Below are 24,771 nucleotides of genomic sequence, written 5' to 3'. Positions count from 1 at the left end.
CGCCTGCGAATGGAGGTGTCACTGTGCTGGGGGTAATAGATGTATTATGGAAACAGTTGTTGAAGGTGCTGTTGTGGCTGTTGGTGTGGGTGGCAATGGTGAAGTCTGAGTTTTGGGTAGAGGCTCTGTGGTTATTGATGCAGAGGTTCAGGGAGGGGGCGGGTAGAGGTTTCACCCAGGTAGAAGTAACCACAGATTTGACAGATGAGGGTGTATATGAGGTTGGAGGAGTGGCAAGTGCCCTTTGGGTGAAGGGTGAATTCACCAGCTGCTGTCGGGATCTGGAGGGTAGGGGAGGTGATGAGTATGGGGCAGGTTTGCACCTGGGTTTGTTGCACTTGTGGGCTGGTGGTGGTGGGATGGGAGCGGTGGGTGTATTATGGACCAAGATGTTCTTGAGGTTGGGGGGGGGGTTTCAGAAGATGACCCTAGGTTTGTCCCGCCCAACCTCTGCTGAGACGGTTTATGACAAGAATAACTCTGATCCGGTGTGCGACTGTCCTACTCAAGCAAAGTGGTGCGTTTCCGGCAGAGATAGACTGCACACTTATCCTCACGATCTGCAGCATCGGTATTTCTTGCGTGAGAAACGTTTTGGGCTACCGAACTAAGTGTCGCATTATGGTGGAGCCGTAACCCGTGAGCCGTAACATCGAAATTTTTTGCACAAGAAATAGTATAAAATAGTAGGTCTAGGGTTCGCTGCAAGTTTTTACTCTTTCTGCACGCTTCGGTTTATGGATACCCGAGTTTGGACCCTAATTAAAAGATAAGCAGTAGTCTAATTAAAAGTTAAGCAGTAGACCTACATAAAAAACGAGTTACATCAAAATTTAGCTTATTCAATTCTGCGTTAAGCAGAGGTTTTTTGAAGTATGCCTATAATTTTTGAAATTCTACAAATAAAAAAACTGTGGTCTGATCGTGATGAAATTTAAATACAGTGCAGGTAGAAAGGTTTTAAACACAATTCTTAATTTTCAATTTTTTTTATTTGACCAAGGAAAGGCTCTTATCAATAGTCCTACAAATACGATCTTGGTCTTGTTTTGAAGCTCTTTGCAGCTGTTTTTAAAACCCATTACTATTGTCAATTCACATTGCGAAACCGATTTTATACAGATTTTTATTTAATGGAGTAAAGACATGTGTCGAACATGGCAACACCGCACGTTCAGTCACTACCACAATATCCGTTAAACCGTGGAAACTGAGGGCTGTCACTGCAAGCAGTGACTTTGGTGTTTTGAGGGGGTTGGTGCATTCATTTGGAGCATGTTATAGCTTGAATTCGGCGCGGAATAGACCGATACAAGTCCTGAATGGTGGTGAGTGAAATTTGAAGCTATTCTTCATGCAGCACAGCCTCCAGCCAAGGTAGAGACGAAGGAGGTGGAAATCGAAGCCGAACCCTGGTTTCCAAAACAGCCCACAGAGGCTCGATGATATTCAGGTCTGGGGACTGGGCCGGCCAGGGAAGATGTTGGACCTCATCAGCATGCTCTGGAAACCACTCTGGAAGATAGCATTCCCATCTGGAAATAAGGTTTGCACCATTGGGTGGACCTGGTTACCCAAGAGTTCTCTATACACTGCTGCTGTGACCTGACTGTGTAATGTGACAAAGGGGGCTGCCGGATACCATGATATAGCACCCCAGACCATATTAGAGCCGCCACCATGTTTGACAGTCGGGTGGAGACAGTCCACATCGTATGCTGCTGAGGGTGTTCGCCATACAAACATGCATCCACTGGTGGGGAAGAGGGTAAAGGTGGACTCGTCTGACCAAGTGACACATTTCCAGTCCTCCAACGTCCAAGTTTTGTGGTCATTTCATTTCACCAGCACATCGCCTTCGAGAATTCGTGTCAGTTATTAGGGGCTTGGCAATAGCAACATGCCCATGGATACCCATTTGATGCAGTGCCCGCCTAACTGTTTTGCATGGGGTGTTTAGGTGCTGATTAAGTTCTGTAGTCACTTTGGCGGCCGTTGTTTTCTTATGCGACATCACAATATGCTTCAAGGCCCGGTGGTCCCTCTTCTGCAGCTTCGTCTTTCGACCACTATTGTGCTTAGCAGTCCCTGTTTTACCGTGCACTGTGTATGCAGTCATGACTTTCGAGACCAGGCCTTGTGTTACACCGCATAACGTCACTGTTTTGCTCACAGATGATCCAGCGAGATGGGCACCAACAATTTGCATACTGGTCACTCACCACACCTGCACAATGTCTACTATCACACTGCCTCACTCTACTGTCAGTGCACAGTCCATACTACCTACAACAAACAAAAGAAGGTGCTCAGTGTTATCAAGCACATTGAAAATATGTCCCACTTCTGACTCATGTTTCCACTCTCACGTACACGCCGTGAGCCCTGTTAAGTCGAATAACCCATTCTGAGGTTGTGGTAACCAATCCCTTCGGAGAAATGGGTCGACAAACAGACGAGAGAATTGGGTCTTGGCAGAGTTACTCGAGGGTAACTTGAGATTAGGTCTGTCAAGATGATGAAGCTGGCAGCAGGACTTTCATCAAGGAATGGTGGCAGAAGAACCATATCACTTATGGTCATCAGCAGCATCCATGTGTGTAGTTAGATCGGACACTGCGAAAGGGTAGGAGGGACTCTTTAGCCTAGGTGAAGGCAACTCTCCTGGGGCAGGACCCCCGACAGAAAGAGTTCCCATCCTCCAGTTAGAGGTTGAGCATAGGGCTGCTGACCCTACCTTGGGAAAAAAGCATTGTTCAGAAACCCCAAGAACATAGAAAGCAGGATGGATCAATTGGAAGTAGACAAAAGCACGTTAATAGAAAAAGGATTAGGAAAATGGATATAATAGCAGCAACATGGAATGGGAGAACTATGTTACAGCCTGATGAGATGAATGAAATATCTAGTGATATACTGAAGTATGGTTATGATATAGTAGCTGTACAGGAAATTAGATGGAATGGCCAGGGCAGAATTGATAAAAAAGACTACAGCATACTATATAGTGGACCAGATAAGAGAACAGAGCAGCTAGGAACAGGATTTACTGTCACAAAGAAAACAAGAAATAGCATTATCTCTTTTGAACCAATTTCAGATCGTATATGAAAAATACGATTAAAAGGTAAATTTAAGAATATGGCATTTTTTTCAATTCATGCACCTACTGAAGATAGGAAGGTTAATGAAAAAGAACAGTTTTATGATACACTCTCAAGACACCTAGAGAAAGTGCCAAACTTTGATCTAAAAATCATATTAGGCGACTTCAATGCAAAAATAGGACAAGAAGATTTTGTAAAAATAGTAGCTAGAAAATACTCTTTGTATCATGAAACAAATGAAAATGGGAAATTACTCATACAGTTTGCAGCTTCAGAAAGAACGATAATAAAAAGTACCTTATTCGACCATAAAACTATACATAAAGGAACATGGAAACTACCAGGAAACTACAGTAAACCAGATAGATCATGTGTTAATATCATCGAGATATTCATCATCGATCATTGATGTAAGAGCATATTGGGGGCCAAACTGCGACAGTGATCATTTTCTTGTGAGAACCATGATCAAACATATAGAGAAGATATAGAATGAAGAATGTCTTAAACAGTATCAAGATGAAATAGAGAACACTAGAAATAGGAAAAGAAGAAAGAATATTGAATGAAAATGGGTAAAGATTAAGACAACAATAAAGAATGTAACATAAGATAATTGTCCCACTGAAAAATAAATGAAGATTTGGTTTGACGAAGAATGTCTAGAAGCTAGAAGCTTTAAGATAAAGAATGAAGCTAGAAAGAAAATGATGCAAAGACAAACTAGACAGAGAACTGAAAGATATGAACAACTAAGAAGAGAAAGTAAAAAAAACAACTGTGTACCAACAAAAAGAAAGAAATGATGAAAAAGAAGATTAAAAATATAGAGACAAGAAATACACAAAATGAGGTCAAGAAGTTTTATAAAGAAATAGAATGGTTTAGAAAGGCATATCAACCAAGACTCAATGGATGTAGAAACAAGACTGGAAATATAATAGGAGATGAAATAGTTGAAAGATGGACACAATATTTTGAAGAATTACTAAATAATGAAATTCTAGAAGATACAAATGAAGAACACCTACCCTATATAATTGCAGAACCATAGATCGAAGAACCAACAATTGAATAAGTAAAGGAAGCTATAAGCAGACTTAGGAATGAGAAAGCACCTGGCAAGGACGAAATAGTCAGTGAATTAATAAAAAGTGGAGGAAAGAAATTACATGAAGAGATACACAAATTAATTAAACTGATGTGGGAAAGAGAAGCAATACCTGAAGAGTGGAAGGTAGGCATAATATGCCCTATCTATAAAAAGGGGAGACAAAGTAACCTGTGCCAACTATCGTGGAATATCCTTTTACAGACTACAAAATATTGTCTAATATTCTTCTTGCAAGACTGAATGTTTATGCTGAAGAAATAATAGATGAATTTAGTGGATTTAGAACTTCAGACCAAATATTTGTTATACGACAGGCAATGGAAAAATTCCATGAGTGTATGCGAGATCTACATGTGCTATTTGTGGATTTTAAACAGGCATTCGATAGCATATCCAAACAAAAATTACTTATATGAAAAATAAAGGCATTCCAGTGATTAGGGGTTCGTGGGTGGCAGTTGCCCCACACTTTTTGTTAGTTTTTGCTCCCGCACTATGGCCTCTTAATGCTAAGTTTATCTACCAAGACTAAGTAAACTGTCCTTGCCTCCCATCCTCCAGTTTTGGCACCCAATTGCCTCCAGTCGGCCTCGTTCGAGATTTTAGTGTGATCTTGAAAAAAATACCTAATCGAAATTTACTATCCGACTTTTTCAGACATGTGAAACATATATCTAGCTGAATATCAATATTTAACTAATCTATTTTGTTTATGGTAATTACGTAGGGGATAAAGGTGGCCGGAGCGTGATGCTGATCACCTCCAAAATGCCCGAGATTGCGAATGTGTGGGGCCCTACCCAGTGGCGTGCCCAGGGGGGGGTTGGTGGGGGTTAAACCCCCCCATTGGTTTCGTCATTTAAAAAAATTCAAAACAGAAATACATTTTATTTCATAAATCGCCAATATTGTAAAATGTTTACATTTGGCAATGAGAAATGTATTTGCTTCTTCAATTACTTTTGATAATATTGGAGTTGAATTACAGCAATGCACAAGCATTCATTCATTCCTTAGTCACTGAAAAGGAAGGAGAATTTCCTTCTCAGTATGGTCAAGAAAAGAGCCGTAACCCTTGGAATGCGAACTGAAGGAATCCCTCCTCCCCTTTCTTTCACCCACGATGAACCTCTTAGGAGAATGACCCTCCCTTTCCTGTTACGACAGTGCTGCTAACTTCCCTTTTCTTTCTTTCCCCTTCTTATACCATTTATGCCAGCAGAGCAAAGTTCTGTGAGATTTGAATCACTACAATTAGTAGGCAAAGTAAGTCGAAATCTTATTTCGCACCTGGATGCATATTTATTTCAAAATATCAATAATTATAATAATAATAATAATAATAATAATTGTTGCAGGCAGTAGCGAAGCATGGTTTTACGAAGGAGGCAAGCGATGTTTTGTACAATAGCATGCCGGGAGGAAGGGAGGGGTGAAGGATGCGTTATATAGCCCAACTGGCCCAGTCAGTTCATAAACAAAATAAAAGCAATTAATATGCCAAAATATTATACGTTTTACTCTTGTGCTCTTTACAAATTAGATATTTTTTTCTCAACCAATTTCCAGCCTTCAGTTTATTGAATTTTCTTGTAACATGTGTGAAAGATCTCACTTGAATTTGTGCGTAAATAATTTAGCAGTTGCCAACACTACTGACACTGACACTACTGGTTGCTGTCAACACTGGTGACGTAATTTGAGCTGGACCAAGCTGGATGCATGGTTCAGACATTCGACCGCCCGGTATCTTTGTCCCAAGTCCTGGTGTTCACTGGGGTTGTAGCGAGTTGCAGTCTGCAAGGTAGCAAGTCGAAGTGTCGTGTTGTGTGTTACGTTTCTGCGTGTGTAATAGATTTTTGACGTGGAACTAAAGATGGATAGAGAAAAGAGGAGAAATACGTTTTAGATTATTTCCAAAAGAAACAAAAAATGGAAGTTGAAGCTTCACCTTCCACAAATAGAACGTCAGAAATGGTCGATTTAAGTTCAGAGGAATTCCATCCGAATTGCGAGAGTGAAACGTGCGAACTTTCAGACTCTTGATATTCAACAAGAAGGCATAACAGAAGATATTGCAAACCTTGTTGCAACATTATGTCAAGGAACTGTCGAGGTAAGTGACGTTCATTATTTGATAGCAGATATATTCATAGACGGATTTAGAATTGTTTTTCTGGGAGGGCACAGCATGTGATGTAAGCATACAATCGTGTGTGTGCAGGGGAGGGGGGTGCCCGCGTGTGTATGTCTGGAAGACGTGTGTAGGATGTCACCCTATATCACCAATAAACTTTCGCAGGGCAAGAGAACATGAAGATGAACAAGTTCCCTCAATGATTTCAGGGGCCTCACCGATGGTGGTGTAATCCCCTGTGAAGGTGCATTGCACAGTGGTACGTATCCCGATTTAAACTTTAAGTCCAGTCCCGATTAACATATCTGAATATAAAATGGACTTTACAATCATTTACTTTTTGTTTTGTTCACGAACCCTCGAAAAACGATATTACCTATCTTATAGATCCACCAAGGCATTTGAAACCCTGGCGTCGGAGCAGTGGCACGTATTTTCCGAGGTCCCAGAAAGCTTGGTGCTACTATACAGTGTATATGTATGCAACCACATTATAAAATCACGGTTACCATGGACAGTTTTATTATTTTGTAGGAAAGGGATAAAATTTGTATTACGACACGGGATAGACTAGATAGGCATCCTATTAACTGTAAATATTCCTTACAAATCTTCTGAATATTTCTCTTGTACAAACGCAACAAATACAATAAGTAATATACGTGTGCAGTAATAAATGCATTTTCTGAAAGCATCTTTTCTGGCATCAGTGGTCGAAGTAGGGGATGCTGCCTCCAGTTAAGAAAGTTTCACAAATCATACCCCCAATTAGAATAATTTTCATATTGAGCATCCTCCACCTACTGTATTGTCTCCATGTTGATCCATACAAGGATGTACCCCCTCGTATCTCCAAAATCGATCAAATATCCCCTCCCTTTTCGGCTACGAATTTCTATTTCGAGCACTGTGTGGCAAGATTTTGTCGGGCTCAGTGACAGATCCTGTGGTGCAGTACTGGGCTTCGGAGGGGAAGGGGGGACTGGCCCCTTCAACAGTTGGTTTCGCAGTTCCATAACGTTAACATTATACAAAATTCCTCTCCATAGACCTAATATGAAAATGAATATGACACATTAATGACACTGTAGTAGAAAATGTTAATTACTGAAGGGGTTCGTATTTGTTTGTCGACTGTCAAACAAATGTTTTCACCAATAATATAATAATACAATGCCAAAAATGTACACAATATTTAGCAAAATCATCTCCACAACAAGTACAATGTTGATTGAATTGATGTTTTAAATCCACAGTAAGGCCAATCTGGACTGGGCCTAAAGTTTAAAGTGAGATCCGAACCACTATTAGCCTCCACCGGGTATTGAACCCGGAACACCTTGATTACAAGGCGACGACGCTCACACTGAAATGAAACTGTGGTATCGTCATCTTGCAGCAATGCAAAGACGTCCAGTAAATGCTCTTGAAGCAATTGATATGTGCAGTGAAGTAATATTTCCCTGGGTAAACACACGTTTGCGCATATTATGTACAATCCCGGTAACAACAACATCAAATGATAAATCATTCTCAACTTTGAGGCGGTTGAAGACCTATCTTCGACATACCATTTGCGAAGAAAGATTAAATGGGTTAGCTGCTCTGAACATTCACCTGGATATAAAAGTTACTTGTGACGACATATTGTCAGAACTCGCACAGAAATCTCGGTGCCTAAATTTCAGAATTTAAATTGTTGAACTGTGGTACCTTATTTATTACTGTCTTTAAGACATCAAGTAGTCTTAATCTCTTTAATGTTGTTACAATGTTGAGTGTACATATTTTTTGTTTAAAAATTATATTTGAGCAATTAAATATAAAATATTAATAATTTGGAAATATTCAAGCAGGTGCTTTTATATGATACAATAAAAACATGAAGCATCCATAGCAAATACATTGATTGCATTCATTGGGGTAAAATCCAAGTATATTAATTATCTAATTTATTACAAGAAATTTGACCTGTGAACTGGAAAATGTATTGGATTCATAACCCCCCCCCCCCTTACGAAAATCCTGGGCACGCGCCTGGCCCTACCCTAACATCTCCTAAATGTGCCTTCATGGCACGATGCTCTAAGCACGGGAACTACTTTACTTAATTACTTACATAGCCAACCTTGTTAACCTGTGCTGCGTGGTTGTATATATTTCCAGGATACAGAAGGCGTCAAAGGGGGGGAGGGCTTACTTCATCCGGAAAAGTTGTTTGCTTGTACAGTATGAACTCTATACGCTGTGAAGGTCTGTGCTTTGACATGTTGTATTATATGCTGTATATTTCGAAACGAGAGACGATGAACGAAACAGGCATTTGCAACAGGAGACGAAACACTGCCATGCAGGGACGGCGCTACAGGGGGGATAGGGAGCTGGAGCCCCCCAAAACTGATCCCGGCCCCCCCCTCCCATGTAGCCCTCCCCAGATTTTGATAGTACGGTAGACGAAAATGAGAAAACTTACTGAATATTTTACATTATAAAACATCCTACTAAATTGGCATGATACTCTGCTGTCCGCCTGGTAGGTGGATGTATTCAGCGATTGTGAGATTGTTCATTGTTTGGAGGTTCAAACAGGGACACAGTGTCGGCGATTGGGTTCTAAAACCGGGGGGGCAAGGTGTCAAAACTGGGGGAGCAAAAACAGTATATGTACCTTTTTAGATAAGGTTTAGCATAGTGAGGGGGCAAAAGTTGGGGGGGGGGGCAACTGCCTTCCCTAATCACCGCCACTAAACGAAGAATCACAATTTCTAGAAACAGGTGCAAAAAATAGTTGTTTTTTTTAAGGAGGCAGCAATGTTTTCACATTCATGTCATAATTATTATACTTATCGCGTTGAAAATATTCGAGACGGAGAAATACGACGTTAAGGAATCAAGGAGTGGACAAACTACCTATTTCTTAAATGATAAGAATTAGAAATATTAAAATTGAGCTCTCCACCTCGGTGGTTTAGCTGTAAGACTGCTGCCTTGTAACCAAGTGGTCCCGGGTTCCATCCCTGGTAAAGGTACATTTATTAAGTGGTTCAAATTCCACTATAAGCTGTAGGGTCTCGTCCCGATTAGCCTCTGTGAATATAGTTGGACTTTAATACAAATCCAACCAAGGGCGCCGGCAGCGGGGGGGGGGCAAGAGTGACACCTCCCCCCTGATATATGTACAAAGACTTCATATAGCTAATTCAATTTTGAATTGTAGCTCGAAAACATGGACGAGGGGTGCCATGAAAGACATCAAATTATGTGCCTATGCAAATTATCCTAGTGCTCGTGATGCTTTATGCGAATTATCTTAACTGGGGAGAAAGCATCAGCCAACATTTCCTCCATTTTAAGCACTGCTGCCCCCATCCCTCACAAAAATTCTGCGGACGGCTTTGAATCCAACCAACTAAATACTGCAATACGCTACAAAAATCAGCACGCTTGGGCAATTTTAATGCTCGTAGGCATAGGCGTACATATTAATTAATTATGACTTCTGACGTTAGAAAATAATTTCTGCAGTACTGTCATAGTATGTGAAAGCAAAAGAGCTACTGAAGAGTATATTAAAATTGGAATCTATTTTCCAGTTCTTGATCACCTAATTTCTAAATTAAAGGAAAGGTCTACTAAGGACAGTGATGTGTTAATTGGAGTTAGCCGTTTCGATTCAGAAAGTGCCGATTTTCTTAAATACGAAAAGCTACAATCTTTCGCCGTCCACTATTGTTGTGATATAGACAGTTTAGAGTCCGCATTAAAGCTGATGCCTAAAGTTATGGCACGCTATGGGACATAAAAGAAACACAAAATAAGAACCCTTCAGCAGCTGCTCGGAATGGTTGAAACGTTAAATATTGTCTTTCACGAACTTTATAAGCATTGTGTTATTGCAATGTGTATACCCCATTAACAGCTGGATGTGAAAGAATATTTTTCTAGTCTGCGGCAAATCAAGTGTTACCTATTGAGTGTTCTATCTAATCTTTCAAATGTAACAGTAATTAGCAAAATAGTCCTGATTACTATATTTATGGGATGGAGCAATTTGTGATTGTGCCCCCCCCACCAAAGTTAGGTCCGAAGTTACGCCCATGTTAGCCCCTCCCCCCAAGAATTTGAAATGGAAATCTGTAGCCCCCACTAATATCAGGCTAGCGCCGTCACTACTGCCATGTCTCGTCTCTCCTCGATACCATCCACAATTTTTGTTTAGATGACCGCGCAAGTACATAAAAATCACACAGTGTTTCAAAACAATGTTACATTTGCTACACACGACATATTTGTCTCCTACGCGGCTATTTTTCAATAAGGAAACTTAGTAACATGAATTGCATTATTTTAAAAAACTGCTAGAAAAGTGTGTAAATGCGAGTACGTGGTGGAAAATATTGTTCTATTTGACTGCCATAAAACTTGCGATCTTCATACATTTCTATATGTCGCAGACATACATTTAATGCCGACCTACGTGGCGGAGGTGTTCTTTTTGTGAGTGTTCCTTCATCAATTTCATCATCACTCATTCTTATCGTCGCGATTAGCCACAAGTTACAGAAAAGCGACGTAAATAATAAGATCAGTCAATCAATCAAAATAATTTAACAATTATGTTGATATAAAAAAAGAAGTTGTAACAATTACCTCAATTTCCTGCATTTAAAAATATTCCCCCTTAAACTGAAATAGGCGAAGCAGGAAGTCACCTGTGTTATCTAGCATTCCCTGACATTCGCTACGAGATTCGGCGGCAAGCTGCCCGGCGTCAGAGATTGTCTTTCCCGGTGAACGGGGTCCGCGACAGTCGCACGCTACAGTCTGTTTTTTTTTTTTCGCTCTCCCTGCCTTCGCTCTCTTTCCCTTTCTGTTGACGTGGCAGACTGACGCCAGTATAATCCTCCCTCGGAAGTTGTGTTGTGTTGTGTCGTGTCCGTGTGTTGAAGATTGTGGCTTAATATGGCACCACAAAAGTTTACATTACAACAAAGGATTTATCTTGTAGAGTGTTACTTCGGAAAGAGGAATTGTGGAGAAGTGCGACGACGTTTTGCAACGAAATTTCATGGTGTTCTCGTTCCACATAGGACCACTATATTAAACCTCGTAAAAAAAAAAAGTTTCGAGTAACGGGGTCAGTTCTGAATAAAAGTGGAAAGAAAAATGGGGAAATCTAAAAATTAAGTATACAAAGACAATCCGCACACCACCCGTGAGTTAAAAGAGAGTATTGTACGAGAAATCGGGAGAATTACAGTAGACGAACTTGCACGTGTAAATGTCAATTTCCTTCGGAGATGCCAGGAGTGTGTTGCAGCAGAGGGACAACACCTTCAGTAGTCAAGGTAAGTACACAATATGAAAACTGTAATTTTAATAGCCGACACTAACGACTGTCGCGGATCCGTTCACCGGGAAAGACAAGCGCTGATGCGGGACCGCTTGCCGCCGAGTCTCGTAGCGAATGTCAGGGAATGCTCTGTAGTTACATGTCTCAAGTTCGAACTCTGTGTTTGCCCCATCTTCAATCTCAGGAGCTTACCATTTCATCCGTATCGTCGCGATTTATACTGGAACCACCTCGTATAATTTGTAAGTGAATCCTTTTCTTTTGTTTGGAACGTTGACTGTTACAAATATGTGGTCATTCGTTATTTGGCATGTTGCCAAGGGCGTGCCGTAATAAATTTCGATCAGTTCTAATGGAATGGCTAATTCGTATCCATCATGAAGAATATTTGCTTCTACGTTAGGGAGAAGAAACGACGCACAATAACTGTAATGGACAGAACGAAAGCCAGTTAACATCGGGGATGTTAATCACACGTTAGAAGGCAGGAGTTTGCTCTCAGTTATGTCACGGAGTGCATTTTTTAATGAATAATGTGCATTAAAGTGGAGAAAATTGAACTTGCACATATCCTTGGATTTTGCGGGATTTCTCCCCTTTTTCGTAGAAAATTGATCTTCTGCATGTCATAGGGTTTTAGTTTCTCTCTCTTTTTCTAAAATTGAAGTGGTGGTACATGTTCTAGAGTTTTGTGGGATATCTCTCTTCTTTCGTAGAAAGTTGAACTTGTACATGTCCTGCGAATTTGCGGGATTCCTATCTTTTTCGTAGGAAATTAAACTTATACATGTCCTGGGATTTTGCGGATTCCTTTTTGTAACGTAGCTCGTAATGGTAAGACTGTCATTAACTAATGATAGAGTTATAATATTTATCAGGAAGTTCCTGGTTAGATCACCGTTAACGTCCATCACACCTATTCTTCACTTGCATTCGAACGAGATATTGCATTGTCCCTATTCGCAAGTTCTGTGTTTGGAAATCGTATGGGAATGCCACGGCAATTGGAAACCAAAATAAAACCGGCGTTATCAATGTCGACGCATATCCCAAACCTTTATCGCTTATTCTTCGCATGGAAAGAATGCATTCTTTTTTTTCCCTTGCAATGTCACGTGATCGTTGCAATCGAGAATTAAGAGGTAGTGAATGGTTGTTATGGCCTTAGTTTTACTAACAAAACCGACGCTGATGCATTGTCGTTGAGTGATCGAGCAGGAATGGCGCAGCGTTACAAGAAGCTGGAACTCGCAAGGTGTGTCTCTTTTATTATTATTTATTGTTGTTTTTAAGGGTACTTTGTGCATAAATCTCTTTATTGTGTGCTTGTATCGGTTGGGTATTTGGACAAGTAGTGTGGACGAGCAGTGCGAGCGAATATGTGTAGACGATTGTATATGAGGGTGTGAATTTTCAACGAAGCTAATCTTGGCCATCTGAAATAAAAAAGCAGCTTGTGAAGTACCAGTTATGGAGAGTTTTCAAGGCGGAACCTAGTTTTCGTGTAAAAATTTTAGTTCAGCTAGGGTTTTGATTATAAAAGTAGTTGTTTGTAATATCGCCCATGATTTAAACGGAAGCGTTTCCTTTCTAGCATAAACGTTTCTGAAAGCTTGTAGCATTGTTTATAGCAATCAATGCTTTTCACGGAAGCATTTCACGTATCATTCCGGGAAGTATTTGCGATTTCGATGCGAAGCGTGCACGTGCAGAGAACGTTAGATAACAAAGAGCATACGAGTTACACGTTTTTCATTTAATAACTAATTAATTTAAAGAGGAAAGGATGTAATTTAAAAGAGGAATTAAAAAGATATCGTGTAAACAAACTCTACGCATTTATTTGTACCGTTAAGTAACTCACCTATATACAGTGGCGTACGCAAGGGGGGTGTTACGGGGTTTAAACCCCCCCCTTGAGCTTGTGGAAAAAAATTAAATGGGCAATTTTTCACAGTCAAAGATCTGGGACAATAGTATTACTATTACTATTTCTACTACTACTACTACTAATAATAATAATAATAATAATAAAATTTGAATTATTGTTTCCATGCAGCATGGAGAAAAGCACAACACTCCAAACACACGCGTCTTTCAGAGTGATGCCTTGAAAATAAACACGAGTTTATGAGGTTAGGTTAGGGTAACTATGATTTAAAAGAGAAAAAAGTTTTTTTTTCTCAGTTGTAACAATGTTCAACACACTGGCGTACGCAGGATGTGAATTATCGGGGACATTTATGCGGGAAAAAAGCCGGGAAAATTCCACCAATTTCGGGAATCAAATCCGGATCTCCCGCGTGATTTTCACTTGTCAGACGCTCTACCGACCAGATCACCGCAGCTCCTTGGATGAGTTCCATACTTTGATTATTTCAACTTATTTTAATATATTTTCTTGTATTTATTGATCTTCTTCACCCTTGAAATGTCTCACCTCGTTGACCAGACAAAGAAACAAAAAAATGCTCCAAGGATTTGATAAAAATCGAATGACTAGAAAGTAATTTCGTTCTATTGTTTTCATAAATACCATATTTATGTAGATCTCTACTACTTAATAGTATTAGTAGTGGTATTAGTAATATTATTAGTATTAATTCAGCTAATTAATTAATTATAAGTATTATTAGTTAATTGTGATTATTATTATTTAATTAAAGTATAATAAAACAATGGTATGTGAATTTGGAAAAAAAGTTTTAGAAATAACACCCCCCTTGATGAAATCCTGCGTACGCTACTGCCTATATACCTATTACGTAGATATTTCTGTCCATAAGCCAGTGCCCGGTGTGTACAACTGAAACAACTAATTTACTCTGACATACGTATACTGTATGCGCTATAAAGTATGTATTTAAGTAGCGCCACTGATTTGTACCTAAAACCTTCATGTAAGAAACTTTATTCCTATCGGTCGAATGGTTATCGGCCTTTAAAAATGTGAAGTGATGCATTGTTTACATATCACTTGGTCACATTGTTTACATATCACTCGGTCGCCATTCCATCTGCACTCGTGACATATATTACACTTCTGATTGGTTATGCTACGCGAAATGCTAAGGAAATTAGGGCCGATTCTGTCAGTGGAATATTCTATGGCATCAGAATTCTATAACATTTTTTCACTTTACACGTCACAATTCGATCATAGCGTAAATGTTATGGAAAATGCTTTTCGTCTGCAGCGGGCTTAACTCCAGTTTCTTGCATTTTACTTTTATTGTAGTAAGGGCGTGTTAGACAAAGTAGCGGGCAAATTTCTAAAGATATAAAATTTGGTACACATTCACGTTACCGTATTTTGTGAAGTAAAAAAAAGGGGCATCTTTTAATTTTCAGCAAGAAATTAAATGAATTAACATCTACATCAGCATGTTTGTTTATGCTTTGTTCCGTCGTTGAAATAGGTTATCTTTACAGTTTCTTCTGACAGTTTAATGAAACTTCTCACAAAAAAGATATATTAAAATTGTGTCCAATTTAAGACAAGTGCCGCGGTGGCTCAGTCGGTAACGCGTCTGACTACCATACTAAAGGTCCCGGGTTCGATCCCCGGCCGGTTCAAATCCGGGAACTTTTCTAACGATTGAAACGGCCCCGGCGCCCACCCAGCGTCGAATAACATGGGTACCTGGGGGAAACCCTGGGGGGTAAAGGCGGTCAGGGGCGTGATGCTGATCACATCAACCCCACTCACGACCGGATCAAGAAAGTGTGGGGCGTTACCCCCACACCCCCTATACGCCTTCATGGCGCGGTGCTATGCACAGGGGAACACTTTACCTTTTTTTTTGCCTAATCACTCAGTTTTACGCCCGATCATATTTAGCCAAATACAGCATTACTTTTTTAAACGTCGTCTTTAAACTTGCAAGTTCGTCTTGACATTTCTATTTTCTTCTGTAACTGTAAAAGCATAACAAATCAAGCTAAATCCGCTAAACCCAGTGGCGGCGAGTGGGGCAATTGCCCCCCCCCCCCCGATACACTTTTCGCCACTTTTGTCACCGCACTATGCTAAACTTTATCTACAAAGGGAAATATACTGTCTTTGCCCCCCAGTTTTGGCACCTTGCCTTCCCGGTTTTGGAACCCAATCGTCGCCAGGACCCTACACGATCACGAAACGACCAGTGGCGTGCCAAGGATTTTCCGAAAGAGAGGGGCTACGGATACTTTTTTTTTTTTAGTAATCAGCCCTTATTGTCGATATTTTTTCCTGCCTTTGATTTTTTTAAATACAAGACCAAATGGTGCCACTGGATTCGAGTTAAGAGCCCGAGATTATGGAACGTGAGTGATAGCTGGTGTAGATTTACGATATCTACCTACAGGTCACTATCGACAGTGTTTGAGTATCGATGTTAGGGATGATCGCTTTCGCATTCGAACTAACGTGACATCTAGCGAGCATATTGTTACTTGATTTTAACGTTTTTGTTTTGTTTGTTTATTTATGGATTTATTGTTTAAAAACGGACATTTTTTTCTGTGAAAACAAAATCCGTCCAGGTGCCCTTTTTATTATCTATAGAAAGAGAACATCCCCGAGGAAAAGAGGGCGAGTGGTAAATCTGAACATACAGTAAAACCACGTTAATGCGGACTAATGGCGGAGATACGTTGACCGGTTTAACTAAAGTCTAGATTAACTGAAAAACCTGAAAGAACAGTAGGAAAGTGCATCAGGACTCCGTTTATAGCAACAAAAGACGTGCATTATGGTGTATTTAAAGGGCATAGGCCTAAATACACTATAGCTACAGTACAGTACAAAGTCTGCGGAAAACAGAATTTCATCAGCGGTTGACTGCCTTTTCTTTGGGAAGTTCTCTTGTTGACTTCTAGCCACATTTAAAACCTTGCATTCTGTTTTTTTTTTTTTTTTGGCCTGTCCGGCTTATCGGGGTCCAGATCAACGAGGTTTTACTGTATCTTCTTGAAAGTAATTCGTTAATAATACTGAAAACTGAAACTAAACTGATGGAGCAACATCCCTTGTCCAGACTCGAGTCCGCTACTTCTTTTCAAGTAGTACGGGTTTTCCTCCCGATGCTAGGTCTACACAGACGATTTAAGCTCCCACCAGGAATCGACCCCGAAACCGCTAACCTTTAGGCTACTCGGGGGCCCAAACATATTGACGATTGACAGACCTTATTAAGCCGACGATGGCGCCAAAACAGCCAACTTACACGATCAGGCGTGCTACGCTTTTCTTCGCTTACTCGTCATCTTTTCTGAACGGGTTTAATCGCACGCAATATTGGTGCAAAATAAATGGAAACTTCGAATTTTGCATAATTTGAAGGAAAAGTATCGGTAATAAAATTCGTAGTGTATGTGACGTGATCAGCACCAAGCTTCGGCCTCCTTTGCCCTCTGAAATTGCCCCCAGTTATCCATTGAACGTACAAGAAGTAAAAGGAATTTACCATCTTGATGGTATATGCACTTCTGGATTCCCCTCTCAATTTGTTTGTTGTAGTCTTCCATCGGAACTAATTTGTATCAATTTTCCGTGGCTACGTAAGTCTATTAAACTCTTCCAAATATCGAGACAACACCGAAAGCAAACCACACAAACATTCACGTGAATGCTCTAGATGAAATTCTAAGCAGATGTAATTTTACAGATTTTATAGTGGTTTTTCGAACGGAGATGAAAAATCGGAAAAGTCTTCGCTGGCGCCGGCCAAAGGTCCAACCGGGCCTCAACGATTAAAAACCATTTACTCTGCAAAGTGCATCATAACATTCTAAACAATTTAGAATCCTTATTTTTATTAGGAGTGATAAATTGCCTGATGTGGGGGAATTCGTGATAATTAGAGCCTATTAAGAAAACTTTAAAAAGAATGTTAAGAACACAATAGAACGACATTGCATGCTTAATCGGAATCCATATCCTTGCAGTGTTTGCAACCTCGTGTATTAGAAGCACTTACGACGGTGACTGTACTATCTGCATAATGTTTTAAACTATTAGTTGTAGTGCAGTCTATTTGCATTTAGACCTGGGCAAAATTGCTTCAGAAGCTTTTTAAACAATTCCTAGCTCAGGAATTATTGCTAAATAACATATCCAAAATCGGACAACGGAAAGCCTCCCAGAAACGGATTTCAAAATGGCGATCTGGCTTTTTAGTACTAAAGGCAAAATAAAGAAATTTACGCTTTTTGAAGAGAGAAAATTGTTTTTATTTACATTTAACAATGTTTCAAAATAAAACCACCTTTCGTTTCAATAGTATACTACAACACAACCATTTCTTATGAAATTTTGATGTTAGGAATTATTTGCAGAAGATAACAAACAAGCAAATAACAATTACTTGAAGTTTTTTGTTTTAAGTTTGGTTAATTACAGAGTCAACCGCTAAGTCAGGACATAGTTTAATTCTTCTTCTACATCACTGTCGGCAGTGGGGTGGTTGTTATCGCAACCACTGATTTGACACTCGCCTCTAGCTGTTGCACATGACTATCCATTATGCTTGCATCTACATCGTTAAGTAGTTGTTCAGGAACAGCAAGTCATCTTGCTCAGTTTTATGTAAATCGCAAAAGTCACGCTGTGTTCATTTAATATAAGAGGAAATGAAAGAAGTCTAAGAGGATCTGAGAACTGTGCAAATTGCCTCACTGTTATGCAGGCGCGGCTCGTGCATTATTTACCCGGGGGTTCACTGAAGTGATGTGACATATATTCACTTTCCGCAAAATATACTTCCTTCGCCCAACAAAAGGATGGGGGAGGGTTTAAAAGCTTTGTCAAGAATTCTTTTTATCTGGGAGTATAAGGTTTTGTTGTAGGGGTGTGCGAATAAATTTAGGGCTGAAACTACAATAAATTATGCCTTTATGAAAAAAGTTGAGTTTTGTTGGAATATCATGGACGTCCTCAAGTAGGGGCAAGTAATATATTTTTTCCCCACGAGGAGCAAAAAACACTCCTTCAGTCTGAAGTTACTGCAACGCTTTTATAATAATTACCAAAAATTACTGTGACTGAAATTAAATTATATGCATGTAATATATAATTTTTGGTTTACATTCAATTTCCATGGGGGGTCGGCCCCCTTTTCCCCTTCCGGACGTCCATGCTGACTAATCAGAACTGGTCCTACATTTTTTAAAGGGAAATGGCAACTAATGGCATGCGCATACTAGAAATCGAACCTGAGACCCTTTCATTTATACGCGACAGGTTTGTTCAAATTTGGGGCTGGTCGACCAGCACACGCTTTTTTTCAGTGGACAAGGAAGTTTGTTTACGTTAATTATGTGCATTTCTATCGGTCATTTCTTACCTGCGCGGACAGCAACGCCTACACTGCATCAAATGACATAACCTAGGTAAAGTCCATCCCTCGTTTCACTCGCAGCATCACTTAATACTTTCCAACAAGTATCCAAGCACTTCAAAAACTAAAAAACTTGAGACTTTGACACCGAGCGACAGCAAGTCACGTCTTCGCGCCATTCTTTCTCTTTCGCGAACCCGAAGTGTTTCCACCTTTAAGGAAAAACCTCTGAATGCATGCACAAGGTATTTTGGTAATGTATCTCCTTTATTTTAATTCATCGCATCTAATTCCAGCTTCTATTTGTTTCCACTCATCCATCTCTGACACAATCTTGCATTTATTCCAAGAAGTTCGGTGCAAAAATGATACAAGAGAAGATTGAATATGTAATGCGTGCGCTTCAAACTTGAACCGCACACAGCAACACTGGAAGGGAGGAAGCAGCGAGAAAGGAGCCTTGTCCCGCGGCTTCTGCGAGAGAACGAACTGCGCATGACCGTTGGGTAGAGACATAGGTTCTGGAATCTCATCTCCCATGTATTTTGTCCTATACCCTCCTCGCGCTTCTGCTCCGGCACGAAGCTTTCACAATGGCACGAGCTGTCCTGTGGGGGTTCAACTGAGGGTCTGTATCAGGGCGGCCGATTCGCGGTTTCTTCTTCTCAGCAAGAGAGTTCGCCGTGTTACGGGCACAAATACATGACTTATTGTGTAGAATTTTTAGCGAAATAATGTGAAAATTTAAAGACATTGTTCATTCTCGAGGTGATTATCGTATATTACTGGGGGTTCACTGATCCTGTGCGCTATAGGGCCAACCGCGCCTGCTGTTATGTATCAGTGGTATAAGGTAAAGCTATCTCTTGCGCATTGCAGCATATCGTGAAGGCATAGATAGGGCCCCTTACATTCATAATCTCGGCTATTTGTGGAGGTGACGTGATCAGCACCATGCTCCAGGCACCTATTTATGCGTATTAGTGCCTGGATTAACCCCAGTATCAATAATAATAATTTCAATATAATCAGGTATTTTAATCGAAGACATTAAAAAATAATTCTATCAACAAAACTTCATAATACAAGAAACCTGGTGTGAATATTCCTTCCACTCAGTGGCGTAGCAAGGGGTGGGCGAAGTGGGCGACCTCCCGGTGCCTCACGCCTGATGGAGCCTCGTGTCCCATGGGGTTTATATGAAACATGTAATAAGCAGAATTGAGAAAAATACATGGAAAAGGCTAACTTTTGTGGGCAATAAAATTAAAATATTCTCTTTTTATATTTGGCTTTAAATTGTAGTTTAACATTAGGGCATCTGACTACCATGCGAGAGACCTGGGTTCGACCCCGGTGGCGGAGAACCGGGATTTTGTCCACCTGTTCAAGCGGCTCCAGCACTCACCCAGAGTGGTATAAAGTGGGTACCTGGAGGAAACCGGGGGGGGGGGGGTGTAAAGGCAGCCAGAGGCATGGTGCTGATCATATCACCCCCATCTTTGGCCGTGATCAAGAAAGTGTGGGGCCCTAAGTCCACACCCCCTATACGCCTTCATGGCATGGGGCAAAGCACAGGGGAGGACTTTAATTAATTTTCTTTTTTTTTAACGTTATAATTTGAATGAATACGTCAAATCAGAGCCGTAACATGCAGGTGCTTGGACATATCTATCCATTTATTCTTTTCTTGAATGAAAAGTGCTTTGTCTTGTCTTTTCTTTTCTTATTTTTCTTGATCTTGCACTTCCAATTTTAATATTTTAACAGTAAAGCACGTATAACTGCCACAGAGCAAGGTGCGAGACATTTAAGATTTGTTGATATTGAAACTGATTGTGTCGAAGAACCAGCCTCGTAACTAGATATTTTGGCAGGGTCATTTTTAGCGCACCCTTCTCTCACTCTACTTGCATTTCTGATTAAAGAAAAAAGTTTATTAAAAGAAAAAGTTTAGCTATGGGCAATTCCATGAAACTTGAAACCAATATGTCAAATTTCCAAATGTGTCTAAGTTAGTCGCATCACATATGAAAATGTAGGTTAATATCTATACTTTTTTAGGCCACATGATATTTTGCATGAGAAAAGTCATAGTGTTGATTTTATGTGTTTTAATGTTATCGCATAAATATTGTTGTAAAGTGATTAGAGAAGTACAACAACTCCAATGCAGTACATAATCAACCAAATCAACTTGGATTTGTAACTGAACTGAAACATAAACAAGGTCTAGATGGACACTTTAATTATTCCAAAAGTGTTGGTATAAAACCATTTTACTCACTCATGTTTGTTTATTTTTTCCTATTTTTGTGATATAAACAGAAAAGTTACATCTGTAACACATAAGTGTTACGTCCGAAACATTTTAATGGTACTGTAATAACAAATTTACAACAATTGAGTACTTTTACCATTAACTTCATAAAAGTTCAATCTTTAATCATTGTTTGTATGTGAGAAGTTTCTATATTCAATTTCTAATCTCACAGAAATATTACAATTACAAATGAAGGTGTACTTTCTATTATTTTCTGAGTTACGTCAGTAACAGTATGTTTTTTATCTGTGTGCAAAGAATAATTACAACTTGAATTTCATAAATATGGCAGTGTAAACTGTGTGTCAATATTAAATATTTGTGAAAAAATCAAAGCTTTTATTTGATTTGTTTAGAAAATACACCACCTCAAACTTTCAAATTGTTACATCCGTAACTATGGAATTGCCCATATTTAAGAATATTTCAGTTATGTCTTACTGCCTGAAGAACATCTTTAAACTACTTTGCTTAAAGAAAATTCCAGTATTGTGTTACAAGAATATACTTCTGCCAAGTGTAAATTTCTCAGTCGCATATTATGAAGTATCATTTTCGTCAGTATTTCAAATTTAAAGAATGGATGGGGGCCTTGTATTCTGATCTCGCCCAGGGCCTCGTGATATGTTGCTATGCCACTGCTTCCAGTTTCATGTTGAAAGTGGTAGAATTTAGTATTGCAGAACTTTTGAAACACTCTGTACTACATATTTCAAGAAAAGTGTTTATAAATTGAGATATACCAAGAACAAGACCAACAGAGATCACACACACAAGAGCATACCTAACCATTGCACTAAGACATTAGTCTGCCACTAAGGTAAAGATAAAGTTCCCAATGCATATAGCACCGTGCTCCGGCCAACTTTACCCTCCAGGGTTGCCCCCAGGCACCCATTGATTTGAGGGTGGGTGAACCCCAGAGCCACTTTATGCGGGGACAAGGCCGGAAAAATTCCGACCTTAGATCACCCTGATAATCAAGCCTGGTCTTCCACATGGCAGTCACACACCCTACCGAATAGACCACTGTGGCTCTCGCTAAGGAAGTGTATTGTTGTTATCTGCATATTGCAATTATCAGTGTTACGGAGGCCCTTCTGTGGAATCATAGTAGTTTTTGTGCTTCAATCTTGAGTGGTAGAACTTGAGTATACACCGCATGAGCATGCCCAGTCCTCAATCCTTGTGTAGCCTAGTATACATAGGAGCTTACGGATTGAAACACAACAGAGCACAGGCGAAATGCAAGTTGCTCATTTTATTGCATCTTTTTATGTGAACTAATACACTGGATAGGAGAGGGAACTCCCAAAGGTATTGTTGTAATGCCATCTCCTTGTAATCAAGGGGTTCCAGGTTCGATACCCAATGTTGGCATATGGTGTTTTGAATCTCACTTTTAAACTGTACGTCTAGTCTCGATTAGCCTATTTGTACAAAATTTCAAACACTAACAGGATATGGGAGGCAAGGAATATTTGTTATTAACATTAATTACAATACTCACATTTAATACCTATTTCTACTGACTACATTTAATTATGGTAGGTAGTACAGTATTTATTGCATCAATATGTTCTCCTATGCAAGTCTGCTTGCTCTACATTGCTCTTTGGGTGATACTTGTAATTTGGTGACAAAATTTACATCTTCACAACTTGTAAAGTGTACAACACTGGTACCAGTTTGCTCAGTTTTATATATAGTTGAAATGTAATGAAACTATAGATGTCCTATTTAAACAATATAATTTTGTTCCGAGGTGGAAACACTGTTGGTCATGTGTAATTTTGTGTGCCTCTCCCATGTTTACATTCCTGTCTAGACAGAACCCCCAGTATCAAACTTCAACTACAAAAATATTTTTGTTGCATATTTTAATTATTCCATAAATCTTTCCAATACAATAAAATGTATATATGAATATCTGACACCAAATACAAACTTTAAATTGAGAATTTTATACATTTACTAAAATTTTCATGATGTGATTATTTTAAAGCTTTGTTTAGAATAGACTATTATATTGATGAAATACATGGCAATACTTATACTCAACAAATATTTAGAATTGATATTTTTCTTCACAAGACCTACCTACCAACCCCTGTACAGACCAGAGTTATTTTATAATAATAAAACCTTCATATATGGAAATATTAAGATAAACCAATTGTTATTTTCAGAGGCGATAAGAGATCTGGTGATTTACTTTCACGTTCTGTTGATGCGAAACGTAGAAAAATTGAAGAGGTGGAAGATGTTGCAGAAGACACAGTGGCTGAAATTATTGCTACAATTAACAATCCTCAGAATATGGCGGGGCCTGAAGTAAGTACTTTCTGGCATATGAATAGTGTAATTTTTTCATATTGTTGACGTGGGTAATATGTTGGAGGAATACTATCAAATACTAGTGTTAGAGATCACTTTTGCTTCTTGACAACAGCAGTTGGTAAGTAACAATGGAAAGAGTATGTGCAAGCGAATAATTCAGATAACTTGAGTACTGTGGGAGAAATTAATTTTAGAATAAGTATTAAATATGGGCTTTTAATGTTTTAAATTAGTTTCATATTGTTTCGAACTGGGTAATGCAGTTTTATTCTGTCTACAAATGTCTATTTTTGCATAATCTTACCTAAAATGCCTTTTTTGGCTGTTTTTTTTTTCTGATTTCTGCTTTCATTCAGTACTTTGTTCTCACCACAGTATGCTGTAGAAGGTAATCCCTTGTTTTGTCGTGCTTCTTCATCAATTTTGTCTAACCAACATTCGTTACCTTTGTTACGATTGCCAGATGTAACAGAAAAGTGAATAAAATTAGAAAAATACAATAGCTTAAGTCGATATGTGTACAACGGATGAATAAAATTAGCAGCAGGTTCATATGCACTGCCTTTTTTAGGTGCCTGTTTTAATCATTTTTGGTGCTTATTTGCCTGCAAGATTTTAGTACCCATAAATCTGCCTCTTAGTCATGAGCAGGGAACGGATTTATATGTAGTAATAGTAAATATGTGCTGAATATGTAAATATATATATAGTTATTTTCACCAAAATATGGAGTTAAATACGGACTTAAAATTGGAAAAAAAAATATCTTTTTGATAAATAAGACACTACACGAGCTACATAAATTTCGGTACGCTTACATTGACATTCCCCAACTAGTGGTTGCATGACCTTGTAGTTGGTGGTGGGGCTTGCATGCTCTAATGCTTTGTCAGGCTAAACCGGTCACCCATGCCGGGAAGGCTGGCAAGGAAGAGCCAGACTAAGAAGCAACCTAACTGCTCCAAAGGTGGAAGAAGATGAATGATCATCTCAACGGCGGAGGAGGCAGAAAACCAAGAGGAGTAATACCTCTAAGAAACCTTGGTCCATCTGGCTCCGGATGGTAGCACCTTGTAAG

The 24,771-nt window shown here is 39.4% G+C and overlaps 1 protein-coding gene across 3 annotated transcripts in view; it reads left to right on the top strand.

The window, feature by feature from the left end:
- Gcn5 (Gcn5 acetyltransferase) overlaps window positions 1-24,771 on the top strand; it is a 74,151-nt gene that overhangs the window by 27,744 nt on the left and 21,636 nt on the right. For all 3 annotated transcript variants that reach the window (XM_083111132.1, XM_083111134.1, XM_083111133.1), the window contains exon 10: window positions 23,543-23,687. In XM_083111132.1, the coding sequence (XP_082967258.1) occupies window positions 23,543-23,687 (145 nt within the window). The remainder of the gene's footprint in view (window positions 1-23,542; window positions 23,688-24,771) is intronic.

The sequence above is a fragment of the Lepisma saccharinum genome, chromosome 25, assembly GCF_977018435.1.
Source record: "Lepisma saccharinum chromosome 25, izLepSacc3.1, whole genome shotgun sequence".
NCBI classification, from domain to species: Eukaryota; Metazoa; Arthropoda; class Insecta; order Zygentoma; family Lepismatidae; genus Lepisma; species Lepisma saccharinum.
The sequence above is the reverse complement of the archived record's forward strand: the minus strand, read 5'-3'. Positions and strand labels throughout refer to the sequence as shown.